The sequence below is a fragment of the Dermatophagoides pteronyssinus genome, unplaced genomic scaffold (assembly GCF_027571235.1).
Source record: "Dermatophagoides pteronyssinus isolate colony J.1.1.1.1 unplaced genomic scaffold, Derpt_VIB-CSIC_2022.12 sq0006, whole genome shotgun sequence".
Taxonomy (NCBI): domain Eukaryota; kingdom Metazoa; phylum Arthropoda; class Arachnida; order Sarcoptiformes; family Pyroglyphidae; genus Dermatophagoides; species Dermatophagoides pteronyssinus.
The window spans coordinates 2443641-2463285 of NW_027461530.1; the positions used below are offsets into that span (position 1 = coordinate 2443641).

The window sequence follows — 19645 nt, forward strand, 5'->3', positions numbered from 1 at the left end:
TTTATATTTTATCATCATCATCATCATCATCGCCATAAAAAGTGATAATGTTTTTTTTACTTTTTGTTTGAAAAAAAAATTTTCACAAGATATCGGTAGACATCCTTATCATATCATTGATATCGATTGTGTTTACTTTTTACACATTGTAGATATCGATTGTTTTGTTTTTTATTGGATTCGAAAAACAAACAAATCGAACGTAATGAACGAATGGACGAACGAAATAATCGATTGTATTGTTTCGAATACAGTCGAGTCTTTTTTTTGTTTGTTTGTTTCATTATTTGTTTTGTTTTGTTTAAAAAAAAAAATTTTTTAATCAAATTTTTTAATTTTGTTTTCTTTTGTTTTGTTTTTTTTGTAAAAGATTTTCAAGCGCATCAATTAATGATGATTGGCCTTTGAGATAATTCATCATTTTCATATCCTTCTCCCCACCATCACCAAATGAAAAAGTTCATTTCATTCTCGCTCTTCTTCATCTGCATTTTCATCGTCAGATCTTTATAATGAACTAATTAAAATCCAATACATCAAACTGGTAAGTAATTTATATTTGCTTATAATAATAAAAACGAAATGAAAATGATGAATTTCTTTAACAACAACAACAATAACAACGAATAATAATAATAATAGTAAAAAGTAAATTATGTTATTTCCATATTGATAATGTTGTTGTTGTTTTTCATCTTCTTTTTGTTGTTGTTTGCCCCATAACATTCCCAATTGCATTAATGTTTCACTCTTATTTTGTGTTCTTGAAAGATTTTTTTTGTTTTTGTTTTTTATGGATTAGTTTCGATTTTGATCATCATCATACCATTGTTTGAGAATCATTGATACATCAAACAGTGAAATGAAATGAAATGAAAAAAAACCATCACCTGAATAATGAATCAACAACAATAATAAAAACGAAAAGAAAAGTAAAAAAATGATTGAAAAGGATTGGTCAGGTCAAGATAGTCAGGATAGAAAGATAACGACGATATGTATAACGATGACGACAGTACATTACTAGGCTAGGTCAGGTTTGATTCATTGGCAAATAATTCTCATTATCATTATTGAATCAATCTTCATTCATTCAGACATTAATTCATTTTTGTTTTTCATCTACTGTTAATAATTAATAATGAAAAACACTACCAAAAAAACTACAACAACAAGTAACACGTGCCAATATTTTATACATTACACGTGTGTGGAACCTGATGAGAAGAAAAAAAGATCAAACTCGTAATAAATTATCTCATCTCGTAACGATATTGTTCCACTCTATATCGAAAACAAAAAACAACAACAAAAAAAACTGATTGATTGATTGATTGATTGATTGATTCATCATTTATTCATTTATTCCAATGTATGTGTGTGATGTTAAACATCTATTAAATAACATTGATTTCAGTTCATTTCATTTTATGATCATATCCAAAAAAAATGATGATTTTCGGTTTTAAATGTTATGTGAAAATTTCTTTTTTTTTTTGTTTGCAAAATAGTTTTTAGGATGTAAGTGAAACAGACAAGGGGAAATGAATGAGTGATTGATTTATTGAACATTTTTTTTCAAACTGTTTGGGCGCTTTTATCGGGCAGCAAACAACAACAACATCATTTTTAAATACCTGAGAAAATTTTTGTTTTTTACATTTTTTTCGTTTTTTGAATTTAAAATTTAAATTCAAACATCAAACAACATCGATAACATAAACATAAACACCAAGATGAAAGAAAAATATAAAAATCTTATTTTCAAAAAAGATTTTTTTTTATATATTCATTTAAAATTCAGAAGAAAAAAAAATGTTTTTCATTGAAAACTGTCTGATTGATTCTGTAAATCTTGTTATTTTGTCAATGATAATGATGATGATGATGACGTCAAATTAAATTAATTAATTAATGTAACATCATTCATTGAATCAAAAATGTTAAAAATCAAAATAAATTTGACAAACATATATAAACTTCAAATGATCATCTGATAGAAATTGAAAAAGTACTTTTATTTTTTTCAATTTTTTTCTTCCTATTGAACGATGATGACGATGATGATTAAACACATCGATAGTATTCATTCAACTTGTGTTGATTGATTGATTGATTGAAAAAAACAAGTATCAGTAGCAAATTCTTCCGTGTATTCACCATTTTTGTTTGATTCAATCAAACAAAATGGAAAATAGATTTAAATCAAATTACGATGTCGATCGATGATGATGACGATGATAATGATGTCGATGACAAATCATTAATCATTTTTTTGTTGTTGTAGTTGTTGAATGTCTACCGAAGATGATGATGATGATTTTGATCATTGAAAAAAAGCAAAAACAAAAAAAAATTTGATTGTCATCATCATCATCTTTTCCTTCCCCCATGCACACCATACAGGTGCATTTGTTGTTGTTGTTGTTGATGCTGTCTTCTTTAGAAAAACAAGATTAAATCTTTGATTTGTAAACAACAACAACAACAAAACAAAAACAGAAAAATCATCCCTAATATCTTTGATTAGAATTTTCTAGAAGAATTTTTGTTTAGAAATTAGAAATGTAAATTAACACTCTCTTATACACAAACAACAAGTGCAAAACTTGTGCAATTTCTTATTTATTTATTTATTTTTCAAGTTCAAAATATAAATAATCGATAATGATAATACAGGCACAATTCAAATGATGGATCACGATGACAACAAAAACAACAACAACAACCTATTGAATGAAAGAAAACAACAACAACAACTGCAACCAAAAACAAAATTCATCCCCCCGAAAAAAAATCCTTCAATGATAATGATGATTACAAAACCAAATGAAAAAAAAATCTAGATAATTTTTTTTCTAGGAAAAAGCCTCAAACTGAATTATACTTTGAAACTTAAAACTTTCGTAATATTTTTTTTTCTTCTTCTTGTTTAATTTGAATTCGAATTATAAATGAAAAAAAAGCCGATTTTTTGTTTATTCAAGATCTAATGATACACTCATCATCATCATCATCATCAACAACAGCAAAGACCAGAAATAACCAGCTTTTTTTTGGTGTTTATCAACATTAAAATTATCATCATCATTAAGCTCAATCAGAGGGGTATCCAACATTTTTTTTAAATGTAATTTTCCAGTTTGATAAACACAAGAAAGAAATTTATCATTTTTTTTCCTAAAATTCTTCAATGTTTTTTTTTGTATTATGAAAAAAATTCCCTTCAATCAAAAATATCACAAGAAAGGAAAATATATAAACATAAAAATTTTTATTGACAGAAATCGAAAACACTAAATATAAAATAGCTTACATTTTTTTGATTTTTTTTTCATTTTTTTTCCTTTCTATCTATCTATATTTTCTCTCTCTCTCTCTCTCTCTCTCTCTCTCTCTCTCTCTCTCTCTCTCTCTCTCTTACTCTCACACACACGATGTCCATCAAAATTGATGTTGTTGACATCAACAATGATGATTATGATGTTACAAAACGATCGAAAAAATTGAAAACAAAATCATCAACAACAAAATTATCGATTTGTAAAAAATTTTGTTTTTTTACATTAATATTTTCAATTATTCATACATTAATTCTAATATTAATGCTGACATTTTGTTTTGATTTTCTGATTAAAATTGTTCATCTAACACCTGGTACAAGACATCATAATGATACGAATAAAAATATTGTAATTATTATTTTTATTATTTTTGGAAAAATTTTAAAAAATTCTCTTCTCAACAGTTTGAATTGATTGAATCACGTGGTTTTCGTTATGAATCACATTTTATTCAAACGGGTAATGGTTATATTCTACAATATGTTCGGATTATCAATCCATTTTTATCATCATCCAAGATCAAAGCACCAATATTACTTCATCATGGCTTTCAAACTAACGGCCAACAATGGTTTATTAATCGTGATGGTTTTCTAAATGAAAATGGTGATTATTTGGAATTAGATCCGGATAATGATGATCGATTGATTATCGATAATAAAAATGGTACTGTTGGTAACACAATTGGTTTTGTTCTATCTAATCGTGGTTACGATGTTTGGATTGCAAATTATCGTGGATCATTTTATTCAAAAAATCATACAACACTTGATATTCATAGTAAGTGTTCTGTGTGAAGCAAAACAGAAAAAAATAATTAATTCTTGATGAAAATCATATAGGCACTGAATTTTGGTCATTTTCAATAGATAATATGATCAATGAAGATTTAAAATCATCAATTGATTATATTCGCCATCTGACTAATCGTACATCAATCGGTTATATTGGCCATTCACAAGGATCATTCATGATGTTTTCATTATTATCTAAACATCCGGAATATTCTTCATATGTCAAACCATTTATTTCATTGTCACCGATAATCTATTTGTCATCACTTGATGCTTTATGGTATCATTATACGCCTATTCGTTTAGTCGAAAAATCTTTAAGGTATTTGAAATTTTCTATTCAAATGAACAATAACCATTAACAATTATTATATACTGATTTGATTATCATCATATAGATTATATCCACATGAATTTCCTATGTTTCGAAAATTTTTAATCTATATTAGTAATTGTTGTGAAAACATTTTAATGAATCGTTTATGTTTTCTATATCTTCGATTTGTGAATGGTCAAAATTATGATGAATCATATAAAAATCGTATCGGTATTTATATGAATAATATGTTAACTGGAGCATCAGCATGGAATGCTGCACAGTTATTACAGATTCCATTAAATGGTGGCGAACCACGTTATTTTGATTTTAATGATGATGATTTAAATCGTCAACATTATAATGGCCAAACAATACCACCAATATATAATATATCGAAAATACGATCCAAAAATATTGCTTTCATCTATCCACCAAATGATATTTTCAATTCAATGACGGATATTGAAAAATTAAAATCAAATCTTAAAGGTATGATTCAAATTTGAAAGGGCGTAAAAAAAATTTCACAAGTTTTTTTTTCAATTTTAAATTTAATCTTTTTTTTTACATTCTTATTTTTTTTTCTTTGAATATAAAATAGTTGAATTAATTGACGATTATATGCTACCGGATAATATTTCACATATTGGAATGATTTGGTCGAAAGATGTTGGTCATTCAATAAACAAACGTATTATAAAAATTTTGACAAAATATTTCAAATAAGGGATTTTCGATTTAATATTAAACACAACACATATATTTACGGTCGAAAAAACATCATTTTAATCTATTAACACTTTTACTGTTTGCTTTGTCTTTATTTAAATTTCATATTATATCATAAATAATAAACAACAAAAAAAATGTATAAAAATATTTTTGTTTGTTTTTCTCTCAAAAAAGACGACAACAGGTTAAATGGAATAGTAAAGATAGACAGAACAATAACAAAATAACACCGATACAAATTACAGCAAATACAACATTATTATTCTTAAGCCATTTACGGAATGGTCCATTAAACCAATTTTTTATTTCATCAAATATATTACCACCACCACCACTTGGATCATCTGGTCTGCCATGTTCATAATCAAAACCAAGATTCTTAAAATATGAACCAGATGAAATATTTGTACCATCATCTTGTTTTATCATAGCATTTGATTCGGTTTGTTCGATTGTTGTTGTTGGATTATATATTTCTTTAGTTTGTCGTTCGGATTCATTGTTTACAGAAGAATTATTCTGTATGAATGTACCATTTTCATGTTTATCGGCCATAATTAATAGGATTCCTTTTGAAAAAAGAAACAAAGAAATTATTGTCAATTCAAAATCATTTTTAAATAATTTTCATACCAAATGGATTGTTGCCATCGAATATTATGGTCATCATAATCATCATTGAAATCATTATTGATAATTTGTTATTTATCGATACCATGATTTGCAATTTTCAACAAAAATTTTTTCAATGTATATTCGTTGAATGGAATTTATTTATTGAATTTTCTTTGTTACCGTTTTTCCATTGTATTTATTTGATATTTTAATCGATTGTTGTTTATTCGAATTCTCTTTTCCAAAATACAAATTAAATTAAAAAATTCGAAAAAAGAAATTATTGATTTTCTCCATTTGACTGCCATCTATCTGCCATTGATCGTTATGGGGAAAAAATAGTGACCGAAAAAATATTTAAACATTTTTCGTTTATTTACCCACAGATAGATCAAAAGATCACGATGACAACAGACTACCTGAAAAAAATTCATCCTCGAAAACAATGTCCCTGTTTCATTCAAAGATGATGATAATTATCGATTTATGAAAATTTCCACTTCAAATAAACAAATTTCTTTTTTTTAAATTAGAAATGTAAATTGATAAACAAAAACTTCTCAATAAATAGACTTGGAATTTTATAATCGATTCACCAGCAGAAAAAAAATTGTTTATAAATTTTTTTTACATGGTTATTCAGGTGATCAAAATGATACTCCACTTTCAGTACAAGCGAAAAAGCGAAAAAAAATGCAATAAAATTTCAAAAAATTTTTGTTCCATTAACATTTTTCTGCCAAACAAAACAAAAATCTAAAACACTTTTTTTAAAAAAAAAGTTGTTGTTGATGGTGAAAGGTGGTGAACAAAGAAATGACATAAAATGAAAACAATATTATCAATATTATCATCAATTTGTAAAAAATGTTGTATAGGTTTATTAATATTTTTAATCCTTTATACATTAATTGTAACATTAATGTTAACATTTTGTTTTGATTTTCTAATCAAAATTATTCATCTAACACCTGGTACAATACATCATAATGATACCAATAAAAATATTGTAATTATTATTTTTATTATTTTTGGAAAAATTTTAAAAAATTCTCTTCTCAACAGTTTGAATTGATTGAATCTCGTGGTTTTCGTTATGAATCACATTTTATTCAAACGGGTAATGGTTATATTCTACAATATGTTCGGATTGTCAATCCATTTTTATCATCATCCAAGATCAAAGCACCAATATTACTTCATCATGGCTTTCAAACTAATGGCCAACAATGGTTTATTAATCGTGATGGTTTTCTAAATGAAAATGGTGATTATGTGGAATTAGATCCGGATAATGATGATCGATTGATTATCGATAATAAAAATGGTACTGTCGGTAACACAATCGGTTTTGTTCTGTCTAATCGTGGTTACGATGTTTGGATAGCAAATTATCGTGGATCGTTTTATTCAAAAAATCATACAACACTTGATATTCACAGTAAGTGTTCTGTGTGAAACAAAACAGAAAAAAATAATTAATTCTTGATGAAAATCGTATAGGCACTGAATTTTGGTCATTCTCAATGGATAATATGATCGAAGAAGATTTAAAATCATCAATTGATTATATTCGCCATCTAACTAATCGTACATCAATCGGTTATATTGGCCATTCACAAGGATCATTCATGATGTTTGCATTATTATCTAAACATCCGGAATATTCTTCATATGTCAAACCATACATTTCATTGTCACCGATAATTTATTTGTCATCAATTGATGCTTTATGGTATCATTATAAGTTTATTCGTTTAGTCGAAAAATCTTTAAGGTATTTGAAATTTTCTATTCAAATGAACAATAACCATTAACAACTAATTATTATATACTGATTTGATTATCATCTTATATAGATTATATCCACATGAATTTCCTATGTTTCGAAAATATTTTATCTATATTAATAATTGTTGTGAAAACATTTTAATGAATCGTTTATGTTTTCTATATCTTCGATTTGTGAATGGTCAAAATTATGATGAATCATATAAAAATCGTATCGGTATTTATATGAATAATATGTTAACTGGAGCATCAGCATGGAATGCTGCACAGTTATTACAGATTCCATTAAATGGTGGCGAACCACGTTATTTTGATTTTAATGATGATGATTTAAATCGTCAACATTATAATGGCCAAACAATACCACCAATATATAATATATCGAATATACGATCGAAAAATATTGCTTTCATCTATCCACCAAATGATATTTTCAATATAATGACGGATATTGAAAAATTAAAATCAAATCTTAAATGTATGGGATTCATAAGAGAGAAAGAAAAATTTTCACAAGTTTTTTTTACAATTTTTAATTCTATCTTTTTTTTCTTTGAATAGTTGAATTAATTGACGATTATATGCTACCGGATAATATTTCACATATTGGAATGATTTGGTCGAAAGATGTTGGTCATACAATAAACAAACGTATTATAAAAATTTTGACAAAATATTTCAAATAAGGGATTTTCGATCCAAACACAACACATATATTTACGGTCGAAAAAAAAGAACATCATTTTAATCTATTAACACTTTTACTGTTTGCTTTGTCTTTATTTAAATTTCATATCATATCATAAATAATAAACAACAAAAAAAATGTATAAAAATATTTTTGTTTGTTTTTCATTCAAAAAAGACGACAACAGGTTAATGGGAATAGTAAAGAAAATAGAACAATAACAAAACGACACCGATACAAATTCCAAAAAATAAGACTTTATTATTCTGAAACCATGGACGGAATGTTCCATTATACCAATCTTTTGTTTTATTTTTTGCTCCATTAAACCATTCTTTTATTTTATCTTTTGTTCCATCTAACCCATATTTAATATCATCCAATACATTACCACCACTTGGACCATCTGGTCTGCCATGTATATAATCAAAACCAAGTCTTGTACCAATATTTGTATCATCATCTCGTTTTATAATTTTCAAACCAAATGGATTGTTGCCATCGAATATTATGGTCATCATAATCATCATCGAAATCATTATTGATAATTTGTTATTTATCGATACCATGATTTGGCAATTTTCAACAAAAATTTTTTCAATGTTTATTCGTTGAATGGAATTTATTTATTGAATTTTCTTTGTTACCGTTTTTCCATTGTATTTATTTGATATTTTAATCAATTGTTGTTTATTCGAATTCTCTTTTTTAAAATACAAATTAAATTAAAAAATTCGAAAAAAGAAATTATTGATTTTCTCCATTTGACTGTCATCTATTGATCGTTATGGGAAAAATAGTTTGGGATTTTCGATCCAAACACAACACATATATTTTCATTTACGGTCGGAAAAAAGAACATCATTTTAAATCTAAATTTTTAATCTAATTTTAACACTTTTACTGTTTGTTTTTTTGCTGTTTGTTTTGCCTTTATTTAAATTTCATATCATAAATAATGAACAAAAAAAAAAAATATTTTTGTTTGATTTTTTTTTCTTTTCCATTCAAAAAAAAAGACGACAACAGGTTAAAGAATATAGTGAAGACAGAACAATAACAAAACGACACCGATACAAATTCCAAAAAATAAGACTTTATTATTCTGAAACCATGGACGGAATGTTCCGTTATACCAATTTTTTATTTTATCAAATATATTACCACCTTCACCATCTGGTCTGCCGTGTTCATAATCAAAACCAAGATTCTTAAAATATGAACCAGATGAAATATTAGTATCACCATCTTGTTTTATCATAAGATTTGATTCGGTTTGTTCAATTGTTGTTGTTGTTTGATTATATATTTCTTCAGTTTGTTCAATTGTTGTTGTTGTTAGATTATACATTTCTACAGTTTGTCGTTCGGATTCATTGTTTACAGAAAAATTATTCTGTATGAATGTACCATTTTCATGTTTATCGGCCATAATTAATAGGATTCCTTTTGAAAAGAGAAACAAAGAAATTATTGTCAATTCAAAATCATTTTTAAATAATTTTCATACCAAATGGACTGTTGCCATCAAATATTATGGTCATTATAATCATCATCGAAATCATTATTGATAATTTGTTATTTATCGATACCATGATTTGCAATTTTCAACAAAAATGTTTCGATGTATATTCGTTGAATGTAATTTATTTATTGAATTTTCTTTGTTACCGTTTTTCCATTGTATTTATTTGATATTTTAATCGATTGTTGCTTAATCTTTATTGAGTGTGCTAATTGTTGTTTAATCGAATTCTTTTTTCCAAAATCAATTTAAAAAATTCAAAAAAGGAAATTATTCGTTTTCTCCATTTGACTGCCATCTATTGATCGTTAAGGGAAAAATAGTTGACAAATAAAATATTTCAAATGAAAGATTTTCGATCCAAACACAACACATATATTTTCATTTACGGACGAAAAAAAAACATCATTTTAAATCTATTAACACTTTTACTGTTTGCTTTGTCTTTATTTAAATTTCATATCATCATAAATAATAAACAAAAAATGTATAAAAAAAATATTTGTTTGATTTTTTTTCTTTTTCATTCAAAATAGACGACAACAGGTTAAATGGATTAGTAAAGAAAAACAGAACAATAACAAAATAACACCGATACAAATTACAGCAAATACGACATTATTAGCTCTGAGCCATCTACGGAATGGTCCATTAAACCAATATTTTATATCATCAAATATATTATTACCATTAGTATATATGCCAGGTTCATAACCAAGATCAAAACCAAGATTCTTAAAATATGGACCAGATGAAATATTTGTACCACCATCTTGTTTTGTCATAGGATTTGATTCGTTTTGTTCAATTGTTGTTGTTGGATTGTATATTTCTTTAGTTTGTCGTTTGGATTCATTGTTAACAGAAGAATTATTCTGTATGAATGTACCATTTTCATGTTTATCGGCCATAATTAATAGGATTCCTTTTGAAAATAGAAACAAAGAAATTATTGTCAATTCAAAATCATTTTTAAAATAATTTTCATACCAAATGGATTGTTGCCATCGAATATTATGGTCATTATAATCATCATTGAAATCATTATTGATAATTTGTTATTTATCGATACCATGATTTGCAATTTTCAACACAAATGTTACAATGTTTATTCGTTGAATGGAATTTATTTATTGAATTTTCTTTGTTACCGTTTTTCCATTGTATTTATTTGATATTTTAATCGATTGTTGTTTAATCGAATTCTCTTTTCCAAAATACAAATTAAATTAAAAAATTCGAAAAAAGAAATTATTGGTTTTCTCCATTTGACTGCTATCTATTGATCGTTAAAGGAAAAATAGTTGACAAAAAAACATATTTCGTAATTTACCACGGTTAGATCACGATGACAACAGGACTACCGGAGAAAAAAAACAAAGATTCATCTCGGATATAAGCTGAACAACAAAAAAAAAAATCATTATTTTTTTTTTGATGGTGAAAAAAAACATTTCTTTTTATTTCAATGATTTTTTGTTGTTGTTTGTAATTTTGACAATTTTTAAAATGTTTCTGCTTCTTCGTATGATGATGATGATGATGATGGTCACACATTGGTTAATCAAATGAGAGATGGATACAAAGATTCTTTTCTTTCACTAATTTTGTTTGAATTTTGCAGCATTAAAATACACTCGACGAACATTACAATAGTAAATCAAAAAAGGAGAGATAGGGGACATTGAGACAGAGATTTTTGACAGGTATTTTTGTAATTTGTGTTTGGTTGATTGATTGATTGATTGATGGATTGTAGTGATCATAATTAATTAATCAATGATGATGATGATGTAATAATTTACCTGGAGATTTTATCAACCTATTATAAACCGGCTAAACACCTTTACAGAGTATTTTTTTCAATTTTATTTTTATTCATTCATCATTTATATTTTCATCATTATTTTCACTGTGTTTTAAATTCCAAAAAAAAGAAAGAAAAAATTTCATTTTCGGCTGTCATGTTTGTGTCGTGTGTGTGTGTGTTTGGAATCGAATCGGTTTGGTTGGTTTGTTTTTGTTTCACTGTTCAACAAGAATTTTTTGGATAGAATTTTTAAAACTGAATGTTTGCCTGACCTATGTTTATTTCTTTCTCTGGGTGTTTTTTTTTGTAAACCTTTGTCCATGATGTTAATCCAACAACAAAACAAAAAAAAACATTTGAAAATTATCAATCAAACATCAATTCATCAATTATTATTAATTTTATATTATCATCATCATCGGTAAAATAAAATGGATGTAAATTGATGGATGTATGTGTGTGTGGCTGGTTATTGAAATTTTTTTGCATCAATTTTTTTGTTTGTTTTGTATAAGTTTGTATGTGTGTGTGGGAGTATAATTTGTATCATTGATTGGTTGTGTTGTGGGTGGTAGTAGGTGGTGGTGGTGGTGGTAAATAAGATGGTGTTATGGTTGTGGTATATTTGGTGTTATGTTTTTTTTTTTGCATTATTATTATTATTATTGAATATATTTTTCTTCTTGGTGAAAATTTTTCCAATTCATTCAAGTTTTTTCTGAAAGAGAAAGATAAAGATAAAGATAAAGAGAAAAAAAAACACTGCTGTTTGGGAGGGCAAAAAAAAATTGCCAACTGATGAATTTAAAACAAGCAAAATTTGTTATGTATGTTTTATAATATATGTTTTTTTGTATTGGTATGTAATGTAATATATAGGTATTTTCTGTTGTTGTTATTTATTAAATGTATGGTGGTGTGTATGTGTAACGAGACAAAACGAGAGACAAAAAGAAATTAATAGAGAAGGATAAAGAATATTTATGTGTGTGAAGGGGGATGGTGGTGGTAGTAAGGAGGAGATCCGGTTATGATCAATTATCGCCAGCATCTGGCTGCTCATCACCATCACCTTGTGTATCGGATGTCCAAAGCTATTATTTTTACAATAACAAAAAAAAATAATAATGATTAATCAATCAATCAATCGATTTTTTCTTGTCTACTTACAGTTAAGTTGTCACGAAGAAGCTGCATAATTAGAGTGCTGTCTTTGTATGAATCTTCATTGAGTGTATCCAACTCGGCTATGGCATCATCAAAGGCCTATGTGAATAAATATTGGTACAATCATAGAATAATTAATAAATCAATTCAAAACGGAAAAAAAAAACTAATTACAATCAAAACGAAAAAGGAAATTAAGAAAAAAAAAGGATCAAGGAAATTCAAGGAAGAAAAAATAGGAATCAAAATGAAAGAATGAATGAAACACAATCAGTTTCATCATTCATAGTTGAATTGAAAAAACAAACACAAACGCGAAATTTGTTAGATTGAAGATTCTGGCAGTTGGTGATGGTGGCAGTGGTGGTGGTTGTTATTTTATCTTGAGGGAATTTGATCTGGCGATTTTTTTTCAAGGATTCTTTGCATTGATGAGAATCCAATTTTTCAAATAAAATGAATGATGACACAAGCCAACACATAATTAGTGAGCACGTGTCTTATTTATGTTCATATTTCTATATGTTAATGTTTTTACAAGGTTTGGTTATATTCAATTCATCATTATTATTTTGTTTTTGGAGCACACAGCATTATTTTTGAATCAATCAATTTTAAACAAAAAAAATGGAATGGAATCGATGCATTTGCAAACAAACAAGGAATTATATTATATAAATATATGTCAATCAAATAACATGCTCAATTACCTTCACCTCCTAACTAAATAACAAACAGATTGAAATTACTTAATGAATAAATAAAAACTAATTAATTTAAAGGGGAAAAAACTAAATCCTTTTTGAATATTTTTCTTTTTTGTTTTGTTTCATTAGTCTATTTTCTCAAGGATCTTTTTTCTATCTCTTCATTTACTGACTATATACTTTACTATAGGAATTATATTTTTCTTAGAAATCTAATAATAATAATGATGATATTATTGTCCTAGTTATTTTATAGTTTTGTCTCTATTTTTTTCTTCATATGTGTCCGTGTGTGTGTTTGTTTGTTTGTTTGTGTGATTTACCTGTTTGGCAAGATGACAGGCGCGATCAGCAGCATTCAATATTTCATAATAAAAAACTGAATAATTCAATGCCAAACCAAGACGAATAGGGTGTGTTGGTTGTAATTTAGATCTTGAAATGTCAAATGCTTCTTGATATGATTTTTGGGCTTCTTCAGCAACATCTTTTTATTTTTATTTTTCAAAAATAAAAAGATGTCATTTATAATCGATGATAGCCATCATCATCATTATAGATCAAATCAATTTTTGAAGACAAAAATAACCATCACCACACCAAAACCAAACCGCCAAAATAATAATAATGTTTTGTTTTTCAAACAAACACGTGTTATCACAAAAAAATCAAAAGGAAAGGAAAAAAATGAAAAAGAAAAAAAAGAGGGGGGTTAATAGAATCAAATTCCAAAAATTATAATCACCTGCTTAGCAAGTTGACAAGCTTTATCGGGCGAATTGAGAATCTCATAGAAAAACACCGAAAAATTGAGTGCAAGACCAAGGCGAATCGGGTGCGTAGGTTGCATCTTGCTTTTAGAGATGTCGAATGCCTCTTGATAGGCTTTTTGCGATTCTTCAACAACACCTACAAATTTTTTATATTCATTTATATTCACGATTAATATTCATATTACAAAACATAAGGAAAAAAATAAGAAAATTTCACCCTATTCCGGTTCTTTCTAAATTCTAAATTCTGGAATATGAAATTACAAATATAATGATTGATGTTTCTGATTTTTTAAAAAATAACCATCATCGCCATTTAAAATGCGCACTAATTATAATTATAATTTGCATATCATGATTATGGCTAATCTTTGCTAATTTTTCTGTTGTCACAAACAAACAAAAATGTCACAAATCATTATCGCCAGGTTTTTTATATCACTTTTGTTTGCTGATTTGATGATGATTTGAAAAAAATAATGATAATCCAAATTAATTTAAATGACTTACTCGTCCTTCGGTCACCAGTAGCCACTTCAGCCAAATATCGATAATAGTCACCCTTCATTTTCAAGTAAAAAACTTTACTTTCAGCATTGCTTGCTTTAGGAATCAGGTATTTGTCGAGAAGTGACTATAATTTTCAAACAAAAAAAATTAGAATTAGAATTTCAAAAAATCAATCAATCGATTTATTCACTTACCAATACATCATAACAAATATCACGAAGTTCAACTTCGACCTTTTCACGATATTCACGTGCCATTTGTTGTTTACGTTCAGCTCCTTCAGTTTTTTGTTCAATCGATGAGATTACTCTCCATGATGAACGTCTTGCTCCAACAACATTTTTGTATGCTACTGATAAAAGATTACGTTCTTCATTCGATAATTCGGTGCCGGTTTCGGTGACTTGTTTCATGGCAGCAGCCATATCATCATATCTTTCAGCCTGTTCGGCAAGCTTGGCGCGTTGTACAAGTTCTTCACGTTCCATTTTTTTTTATTGGATAGTTTTTTGATGAAAAAAAAAATTTAATTTATAATATAAAACAATGACTTTATTTTTGGTGAAAGATGATTGTATTTGTAAGAAGATGAAGACGACGACAATAAACCGACGACTATTATTATATATATCAGATTTCAGGGAATTATATTTTTATAATTTGTTGACACAAACGAAACAATATGATGAATGAACAAATTTTAACAAATCAATGTTTGTGGATAAAATTTTTTTGTAATTTCTATATTTAAAAAGAAAAATTAGAAAAAAATAGAAAGATTAATTGATGATGAAATACGAGGTCGATCAAAGGTGAAACCAGGAAAAAACAAATGAAAAAAAATTGTCAATGACATCAATATTTGGAGGAAAAAAAACATTCGAATGAAGGGGTGGAATTTGAAAACACTGAAATATCACTGAAATCACACAAAACAAAAACAAAAAAAATTCTTTTTACTTGACCCAAACAAACAAACAAACAAAAAACAAGGGAAAAGAAGAATACTGGTAAAATAAACAAACAAAATATATTTGGACCTTAAATGGAGAAAAATTATTTATTATGATAATTCAGGAAAAAAAAATCAGACCAGAAAATAAAATTAACTTTTTTTTCAATACAAAAAAAAATTGATTATCATCCCAAAAGTGGTGAATATACAGCAAAAAAAAAAAAAAAAAAGAAAAAGCAGAGCAGCAGAAAAATTTCACTTTTTTTTTCTGGTGGCGTGTTTCTTCTTCTTTTTCTCACATAGATACTCACACACATCACACACACACACTTTACTCACTTTTTTTTCACTGAATTTGATTCAAGGAGAGTGAGTGAGTTTGGTAGTAGTGGTAGTATTTTTTTTTTTTTTTTTGGTGATGATGCTTAAAAAAACATTCAACCAATTCAAATCAAATGATGATGAAACAGAATAGAATAGAATGGGACAAGAAAAAAACAATACAGAAAAATTAACAAAAATGGGAGACAAAATCATATATCAGAGTAAAAGAAAAAATGAATGGTAAATTTTTTTTCAATAATCATCTAAAGGAAAATGGCTGCCACTCGTCGAACCAGTGTGTGTGTGTGTTTCAAGAGTCAGTTTTTTTGGTTTTGGTGTCGGTCTATGTGTGTGTGTGTGTGTGTATTTCCTATGCTATAGAACAGGGGTGGCCAAGCTCACCCTCCTCACCCTCGATTTTTGAATTATAGAAGTGTGGCTCGCGAGCCACATGCGGCTCGCGAGCCGCAGTTTGGCCAGCTCTGCTATAGAAAAAATTCTCCCATACAAACATTATACTCATCAATATCCATAGAATGAATAAATTCAGGATTTTTGTTAACGAATGATGGAAAAAAAGGTAGCGCAGAATCGTAACCAAATGACAAAAACTATACAATTTTTTTTCAAGATGCAGAATATATAATGTGTATGTAACCAACACACACCATACATGCAGATAGTGTTTTTCTTCTTCTTCTTCTTTTGGTTCTTTCCACGTTCATAAAGACTAACTAAAGAAAAAATATTTCATTCAAACATTCGATTGATTAGAGGAATGGTGGTGGTGGTAATGGTATAAGACAAACATCATAAAAGAGTGACTATATCCACCAAATATAATCATCATCATCACTTCATCATCATACAACCTAAACGACCAGAAATCGACAACTGCCATACACAAATACACAATTTTGTCGTGTGCAATGTGAAAAAAAATAACGAACAGGCCGAATTTGATGATGATGATAGGAAAGAATCATGATCATCAAATGAGAAATAATTTTCTGGGTAATGAAAGAAAAACAAAATGAAATCATTTCACATCATGATTACCATAATCAAATGAATTGTCATCAGGATTTTTTTTTGTTTGTTTGATTTTAAAAAATTAAAATCTTTGAAAAAAAAAGTCAAAACCTTTTTGAAGAAAATAAAAATTCCTACTTACCGAGAATGATGGAAAAAAGAATTGCAAATCGAAAAGAAAGGAAAAAAACATATAATTTTTTTTTGTTTGGAAAAACAAGCAGATGGATATTGAATGAAATAGAAGAAGAAAAAGCAAGGAAAAGAAAGAGGAGATACTACTGCTACTACTACTACTATCTGTTCCAATATGGATAAATAATGGGAGTATATCATTAGTATTTGCTGTTACTAATGTGTTTCAAATAATTGCGCGCACGCATATAACATTCATAGAAACAACTACTCATTACACCCATATTGTAGAAGCATTAAAATGAATGAAAAAAAGAATCAAAAAAATTAAAAAAAATCAAATGCCGCATAAATTGTCTAGACATTCAGGTATTTTCATTGGATAATTATTATTAATACTACTACTACAGATTGATGAATCATCATTTTGGTACTATTTATCAAACTACTACTACAATAATGAATGGAATCCAAGTTAAAATCAAATGAAATGATGATGATCATCATCATCATCTTTTGATCATTTTTAAAAATATATATGTTACACCTATCATCGTCGAAATAGGCGCATGGGCGAGTCACGAAACAGCGGTGAATAGCGGTGGCGTTAGTGTGTATTAGCCAAAGAAAAAAAAATGAAAGAAGAGAAAGAAAAAAAAACTTGTGACTTGATGTCGAAATAGCGCGCGCGTGTATTGAAATGAATTGATGGCGCCATCTAATGGCGTCATTTTAATCAAAAAATAATAATAATTTCCAATGAAGATCCATCATTAACCCAAAATTTCAAAAAAAAGAAAAAAAATGTACTTGTAATCCTGCTATAGACAACAAATCTTTAAACAAATACACAATAACCGGAATATAATTCTATTTAAATTTAAAAGAAAATTTAGTTATCGATATTACACAGGTATAGGGCAAAATATGATACGAATGACTAAATTTTTCATTAATTTTTATAGCTACTAATCATCTTAATTATCTTATCAATAATATAACAATATTTCCTTTTAATTTTTATTTTTACAAAGAGTTAATACTGTTTTTCATCTATTTGGACAGAATGAGTCATTATAATGATGATGATGATGGTAATGGAAAAGGCAATGAAAGAACATTTTTCTTTACTTCAAACAATAATTATGTATGAACGAATGATAATGATAATGATGATCATCATCATGATCATTGATCAATGCGCTTGCCTAAAAAAATATATAACCAATCCAAAAACGAAACGAAACAATAATCCAATCCAACAATCATCAATAGATCATTGGGAGAGATCCCGGCATACATTATATATAATCATTGAACCGAAGACAAACAGAAAAATGTGCGAAAAAGGAACGATATATATAGAAGAAAAAACAAGATATTTTTCAATAGCCATAAATAATGAACCAGAAAAAAATTACTGCAAAAAAAATCGAACAAAAAAAAAATTTTCTGGATCCTGGCTTCTTTAAATAGTAGTGGTGATGGTAGTCAAAGAATCGGTCATAAAATAGAAATAGAACAAACAAACAAACAAACAAACAAATCGATCCAAGATGACTCGAACATCGTTGTGTGTATGTAGACAAATGTATTTTGCAACCAAATTTTCTCCCAATTCTCTTTTTGTTTGTTTAAAGTATGAATCAAAAAGTAACCAGGAAAAAAAACAAGGCCACTTCAACCCGTTTTGTATCTTCAATATTTACGGGGAGAAAAAAAACGCGGGTACACACATGGTTGATTTTTTTTCTGAAAAGAACCAAGAAAAAAAAGTCAAACATTTTGATTCTGAAGAATATCAACCCACACACACACACATGATGTTCATTCACTGGAATAATGAACATACATAGAGAAAAAGTACAGAATTTTACACCTTAATAACTCTATATGATGATATCATGAGAAAACAAAAAATAAAAAATTTGACATCAAACAAAACGATAGGATTAAATAAGAAACATCATTATCATCATCTTATATTAGATAGATAACAAACGATTGTCACAAGGGATTGTCATATAATATTAACAACAACAACAAAATTGTTTACCTGTCACAAATTGATATAAAATGATATATGGTTACAATGTCAAGATTGTAATAATATTAATTGAAAACATTTTTTGTCATCAACAAATCTAATAAATAAGTGCAGGGGCAAAAGAAAAAAAGTTACATCTCTCTCTCTTAATGTATGTGTATGTTTCGAAAATAAATTCACGTGACAATTACGAATGATATTTTTTTTGTTGTTGTTTGTTTGTTTGTCAGGAAATGATTATCGTTAATTTAATTAAAAATTATGTTTTATGGATGAAGAGAGATTTCATCATCATCAATAAAATACAGACACAGACAGACAGTTATGATAATAAATATTGCCTAATTGGGTAACAAGAAAAAACAAATGTAATGAAA

General features: G+C 27.3%; 5 protein-coding genes and 1 long non-coding RNA gene across 10 annotated transcripts; 3 read left to right on the forward strand and 3 right to left on the reverse strand.

Annotated features, from left to right (window-relative positions):
* The first annotated feature begins 3154 nt into the window (after positions 1-3154).
* LOC142645070 (lipase member K-like) lies at positions 3155-5929 on the forward strand. Its single transcript, XM_075820285.1, has 5 exons — positions 3155-3692; positions 3749-4124; positions 4187-4460; positions 4537-4946; positions 5059-5929. Exons 1-5 carry the CDS (start codon positions 3438-3440, stop codon positions 5181-5183), a joined length of 1440 nt encoding a protein of 479 aa, XP_075676400.1. The 5' UTR covers positions 3155-3437; the 3' UTR covers positions 5184-5929.
* On the reverse strand, positions 5220-6049 carry LOC142644823 (uncharacterized). Its single transcript, XM_075820289.1, has 2 exons — positions 5823-6049; positions 5220-5758 (listed from the first exon to the last, which is right to left on the reverse strand). Exons 1-2 carry the CDS (start codon positions 5905-5907, stop codon positions 5355-5357), a joined length of 489 nt encoding a protein of 162 aa, XP_075676404.1. The 5' UTR covers positions 5908-6049; the 3' UTR covers positions 5220-5354.
* A 77-nt stretch (positions 6050-6126) lies between these two features.
* LOC113793990 (lysosomal acid lipase/cholesteryl ester hydrolase-like) lies at positions 6127-8628 on the forward strand. Its single transcript, XM_027344069.2, has 5 exons — positions 6127-6813; positions 6870-7245; positions 7308-7581; positions 7664-8073; positions 8157-8628. Exons 1-5 carry the CDS (start codon positions 6631-6633, stop codon positions 8279-8281), a joined length of 1368 nt encoding a protein of 455 aa, XP_027199870.2. The 5' UTR covers positions 6127-6630; the 3' UTR covers positions 8282-8628.
* A 553-nt stretch (positions 8629-9181) lies between these two features.
* Positions 9182-11827, reverse strand: LOC113793999 (uncharacterized). 3 transcript variants are annotated; one of them, XM_075820288.1, is made up of 4 exons: positions 10799-11827; positions 10497-10733; positions 9794-10444; positions 9182-9729 (listed from the first exon to the last, which is right to left on the reverse strand). In XM_075820288.1, the coding sequence occupies exons 1-3, from the start codon at positions 10881-10883 to the stop codon at positions 10410-10412; spliced, it is 357 nt and encodes a 118-aa protein (XP_075676403.1). In that variant the 5' UTR covers positions 10884-11827; the 3' UTR covers positions 9182-9729; positions 9794-10409. The 3 variants fall into 3 exon arrangements, with proteins under 3 accessions (XP_075676403.1, XP_075676402.1, XP_075676401.1); XM_075820287.1 differs by having other exon boundaries at positions 9794-10733; XM_075820286.1 differs by lacking the exons at positions 10497-10733; positions 10799-11827 and having other exon boundaries at positions 9794-9993.
* A 154-nt stretch (positions 11828-11981) lies between these two features.
* On the reverse strand, positions 11982-15516 carry 14-3-3zeta (tyrosine 3-monooxygenase/tryptophan 5-monooxygenase activation protein zeta). 3 transcript variants are annotated; one of them, XM_027344073.2, is made up of 6 exons: positions 14970-15516; positions 14776-14899; positions 14348-14401; positions 13816-13979; positions 12789-12884; positions 11982-12712 (listed from the first exon to the last, which is right to left on the reverse strand). In XM_027344073.2, exons 1-6 carry the CDS (start codon positions 15261-15263, stop codon positions 12653-12655), a joined length of 792 nt encoding a protein of 263 aa, XP_027199874.1. In that variant the 5' UTR covers positions 15264-15516; the 3' UTR covers positions 11982-12652. The 3 variants fall into 3 exon arrangements, with proteins under 3 accessions (XP_027199874.1, XP_027199877.1, XP_027199875.1); XM_027344076.2 differs by lacking the exon at positions 14348-14401; XM_027344074.2 differs by lacking the exon at positions 13816-13979 and having other exon boundaries at positions 14238-14401; positions 14970-15515.
* Positions 15517-18287: 2771 nt separating this feature from the next.
* LOC142645071 (uncharacterized) lies at positions 18288-19462 on the forward strand. Its single transcript, XR_012846256.1, has 2 exons — positions 18288-18798; positions 18862-19462. It is a non-coding gene; the product is annotated as an uncharacterized LOC142645071 (long non-coding RNA).
* Positions 19463-19645: the final 183 nt, after the last annotated feature.

Bases quoted from the DNA above. Each gene is read 5' to 3' on its own strand.
- LOC142644823 (XM_075820289.1), bottom strand. From the start codon at position 5,907: ATGGTATCGATAAATAACAAATTATCAATAATGATTTCAATGATGATT. The intron at 5,759-5,822 runs GTATGAAAATTA...TTTTTTCAAAAG, and splicing joins CGATGGCAACAATCCATTTG to GAATCCTATTAATTATGGCC.
- LOC142645070 (XM_075820285.1), top strand. From the start codon at position 3,438: ATGTCCATCAAAATTGATGTTGTTGACATCAACAATGATGATTATGAT. The intron at 3,693-3,748 runs GTAATTATTATT...TCTTCTCAACAG, and splicing joins ATGATACGAATAAAAATATT to TTTGAATTGATTGAATCACG. The intron at 4,461-4,536 runs GTATTTGAAATT...ATCATCATATAG, and splicing joins TTAGTCGAAAAATCTTTAAG to ATTATATCCACATGAATTTC.
- LOC113793999 (XM_075820286.1), bottom strand. From the start codon at position 9,878: ATGGTATCGATAAATAACAAATTATCAATAATGATTTCGATGATGATT. The intron at 9,730-9,793 runs GTATGAAAATTA...TCTTTTCAAAAG, and splicing joins TGATGGCAACAGTCCATTTG to GAATCCTATTAATTATGGCC.
- LOC113793990 (XM_027344069.2), top strand. From the start codon at position 6,631: ATGAAAACAATATTATCAATATTATCATCAATTTGTAAAAAATGTTGT. The intron at 7,246-7,307 runs GTAAGTGTTCTG...AAAATCGTATAG, and splicing joins TACAACACTTGATATTCACA to GCACTGAATTTTGGTCATTC. The intron at 7,582-7,663 runs GTATTTGAAATT...CATCTTATATAG, and splicing joins TTAGTCGAAAAATCTTTAAG to ATTATATCCACATGAATTTC.
- 14-3-3zeta (XM_027344073.2), bottom strand. From the start codon at position 15,263: ATGGAACGTGAAGAACTTGTACAACGCGCCAAGCTTGCCGAACAGGCT. The intron at 12,885-13,815 runs GTAAATCACACA...TTATTCACATAG, and splicing joins CCTGTCATCTTGCCAAACAG to GCCTTTGATGATGCCATAGC. The intron at 12,713-12,788 runs GTAAGTAGACAA...TAAAAATAATAG, and splicing joins TTCTTCGTGACAACTTAACT to CTTTGGACATCCGATACACA.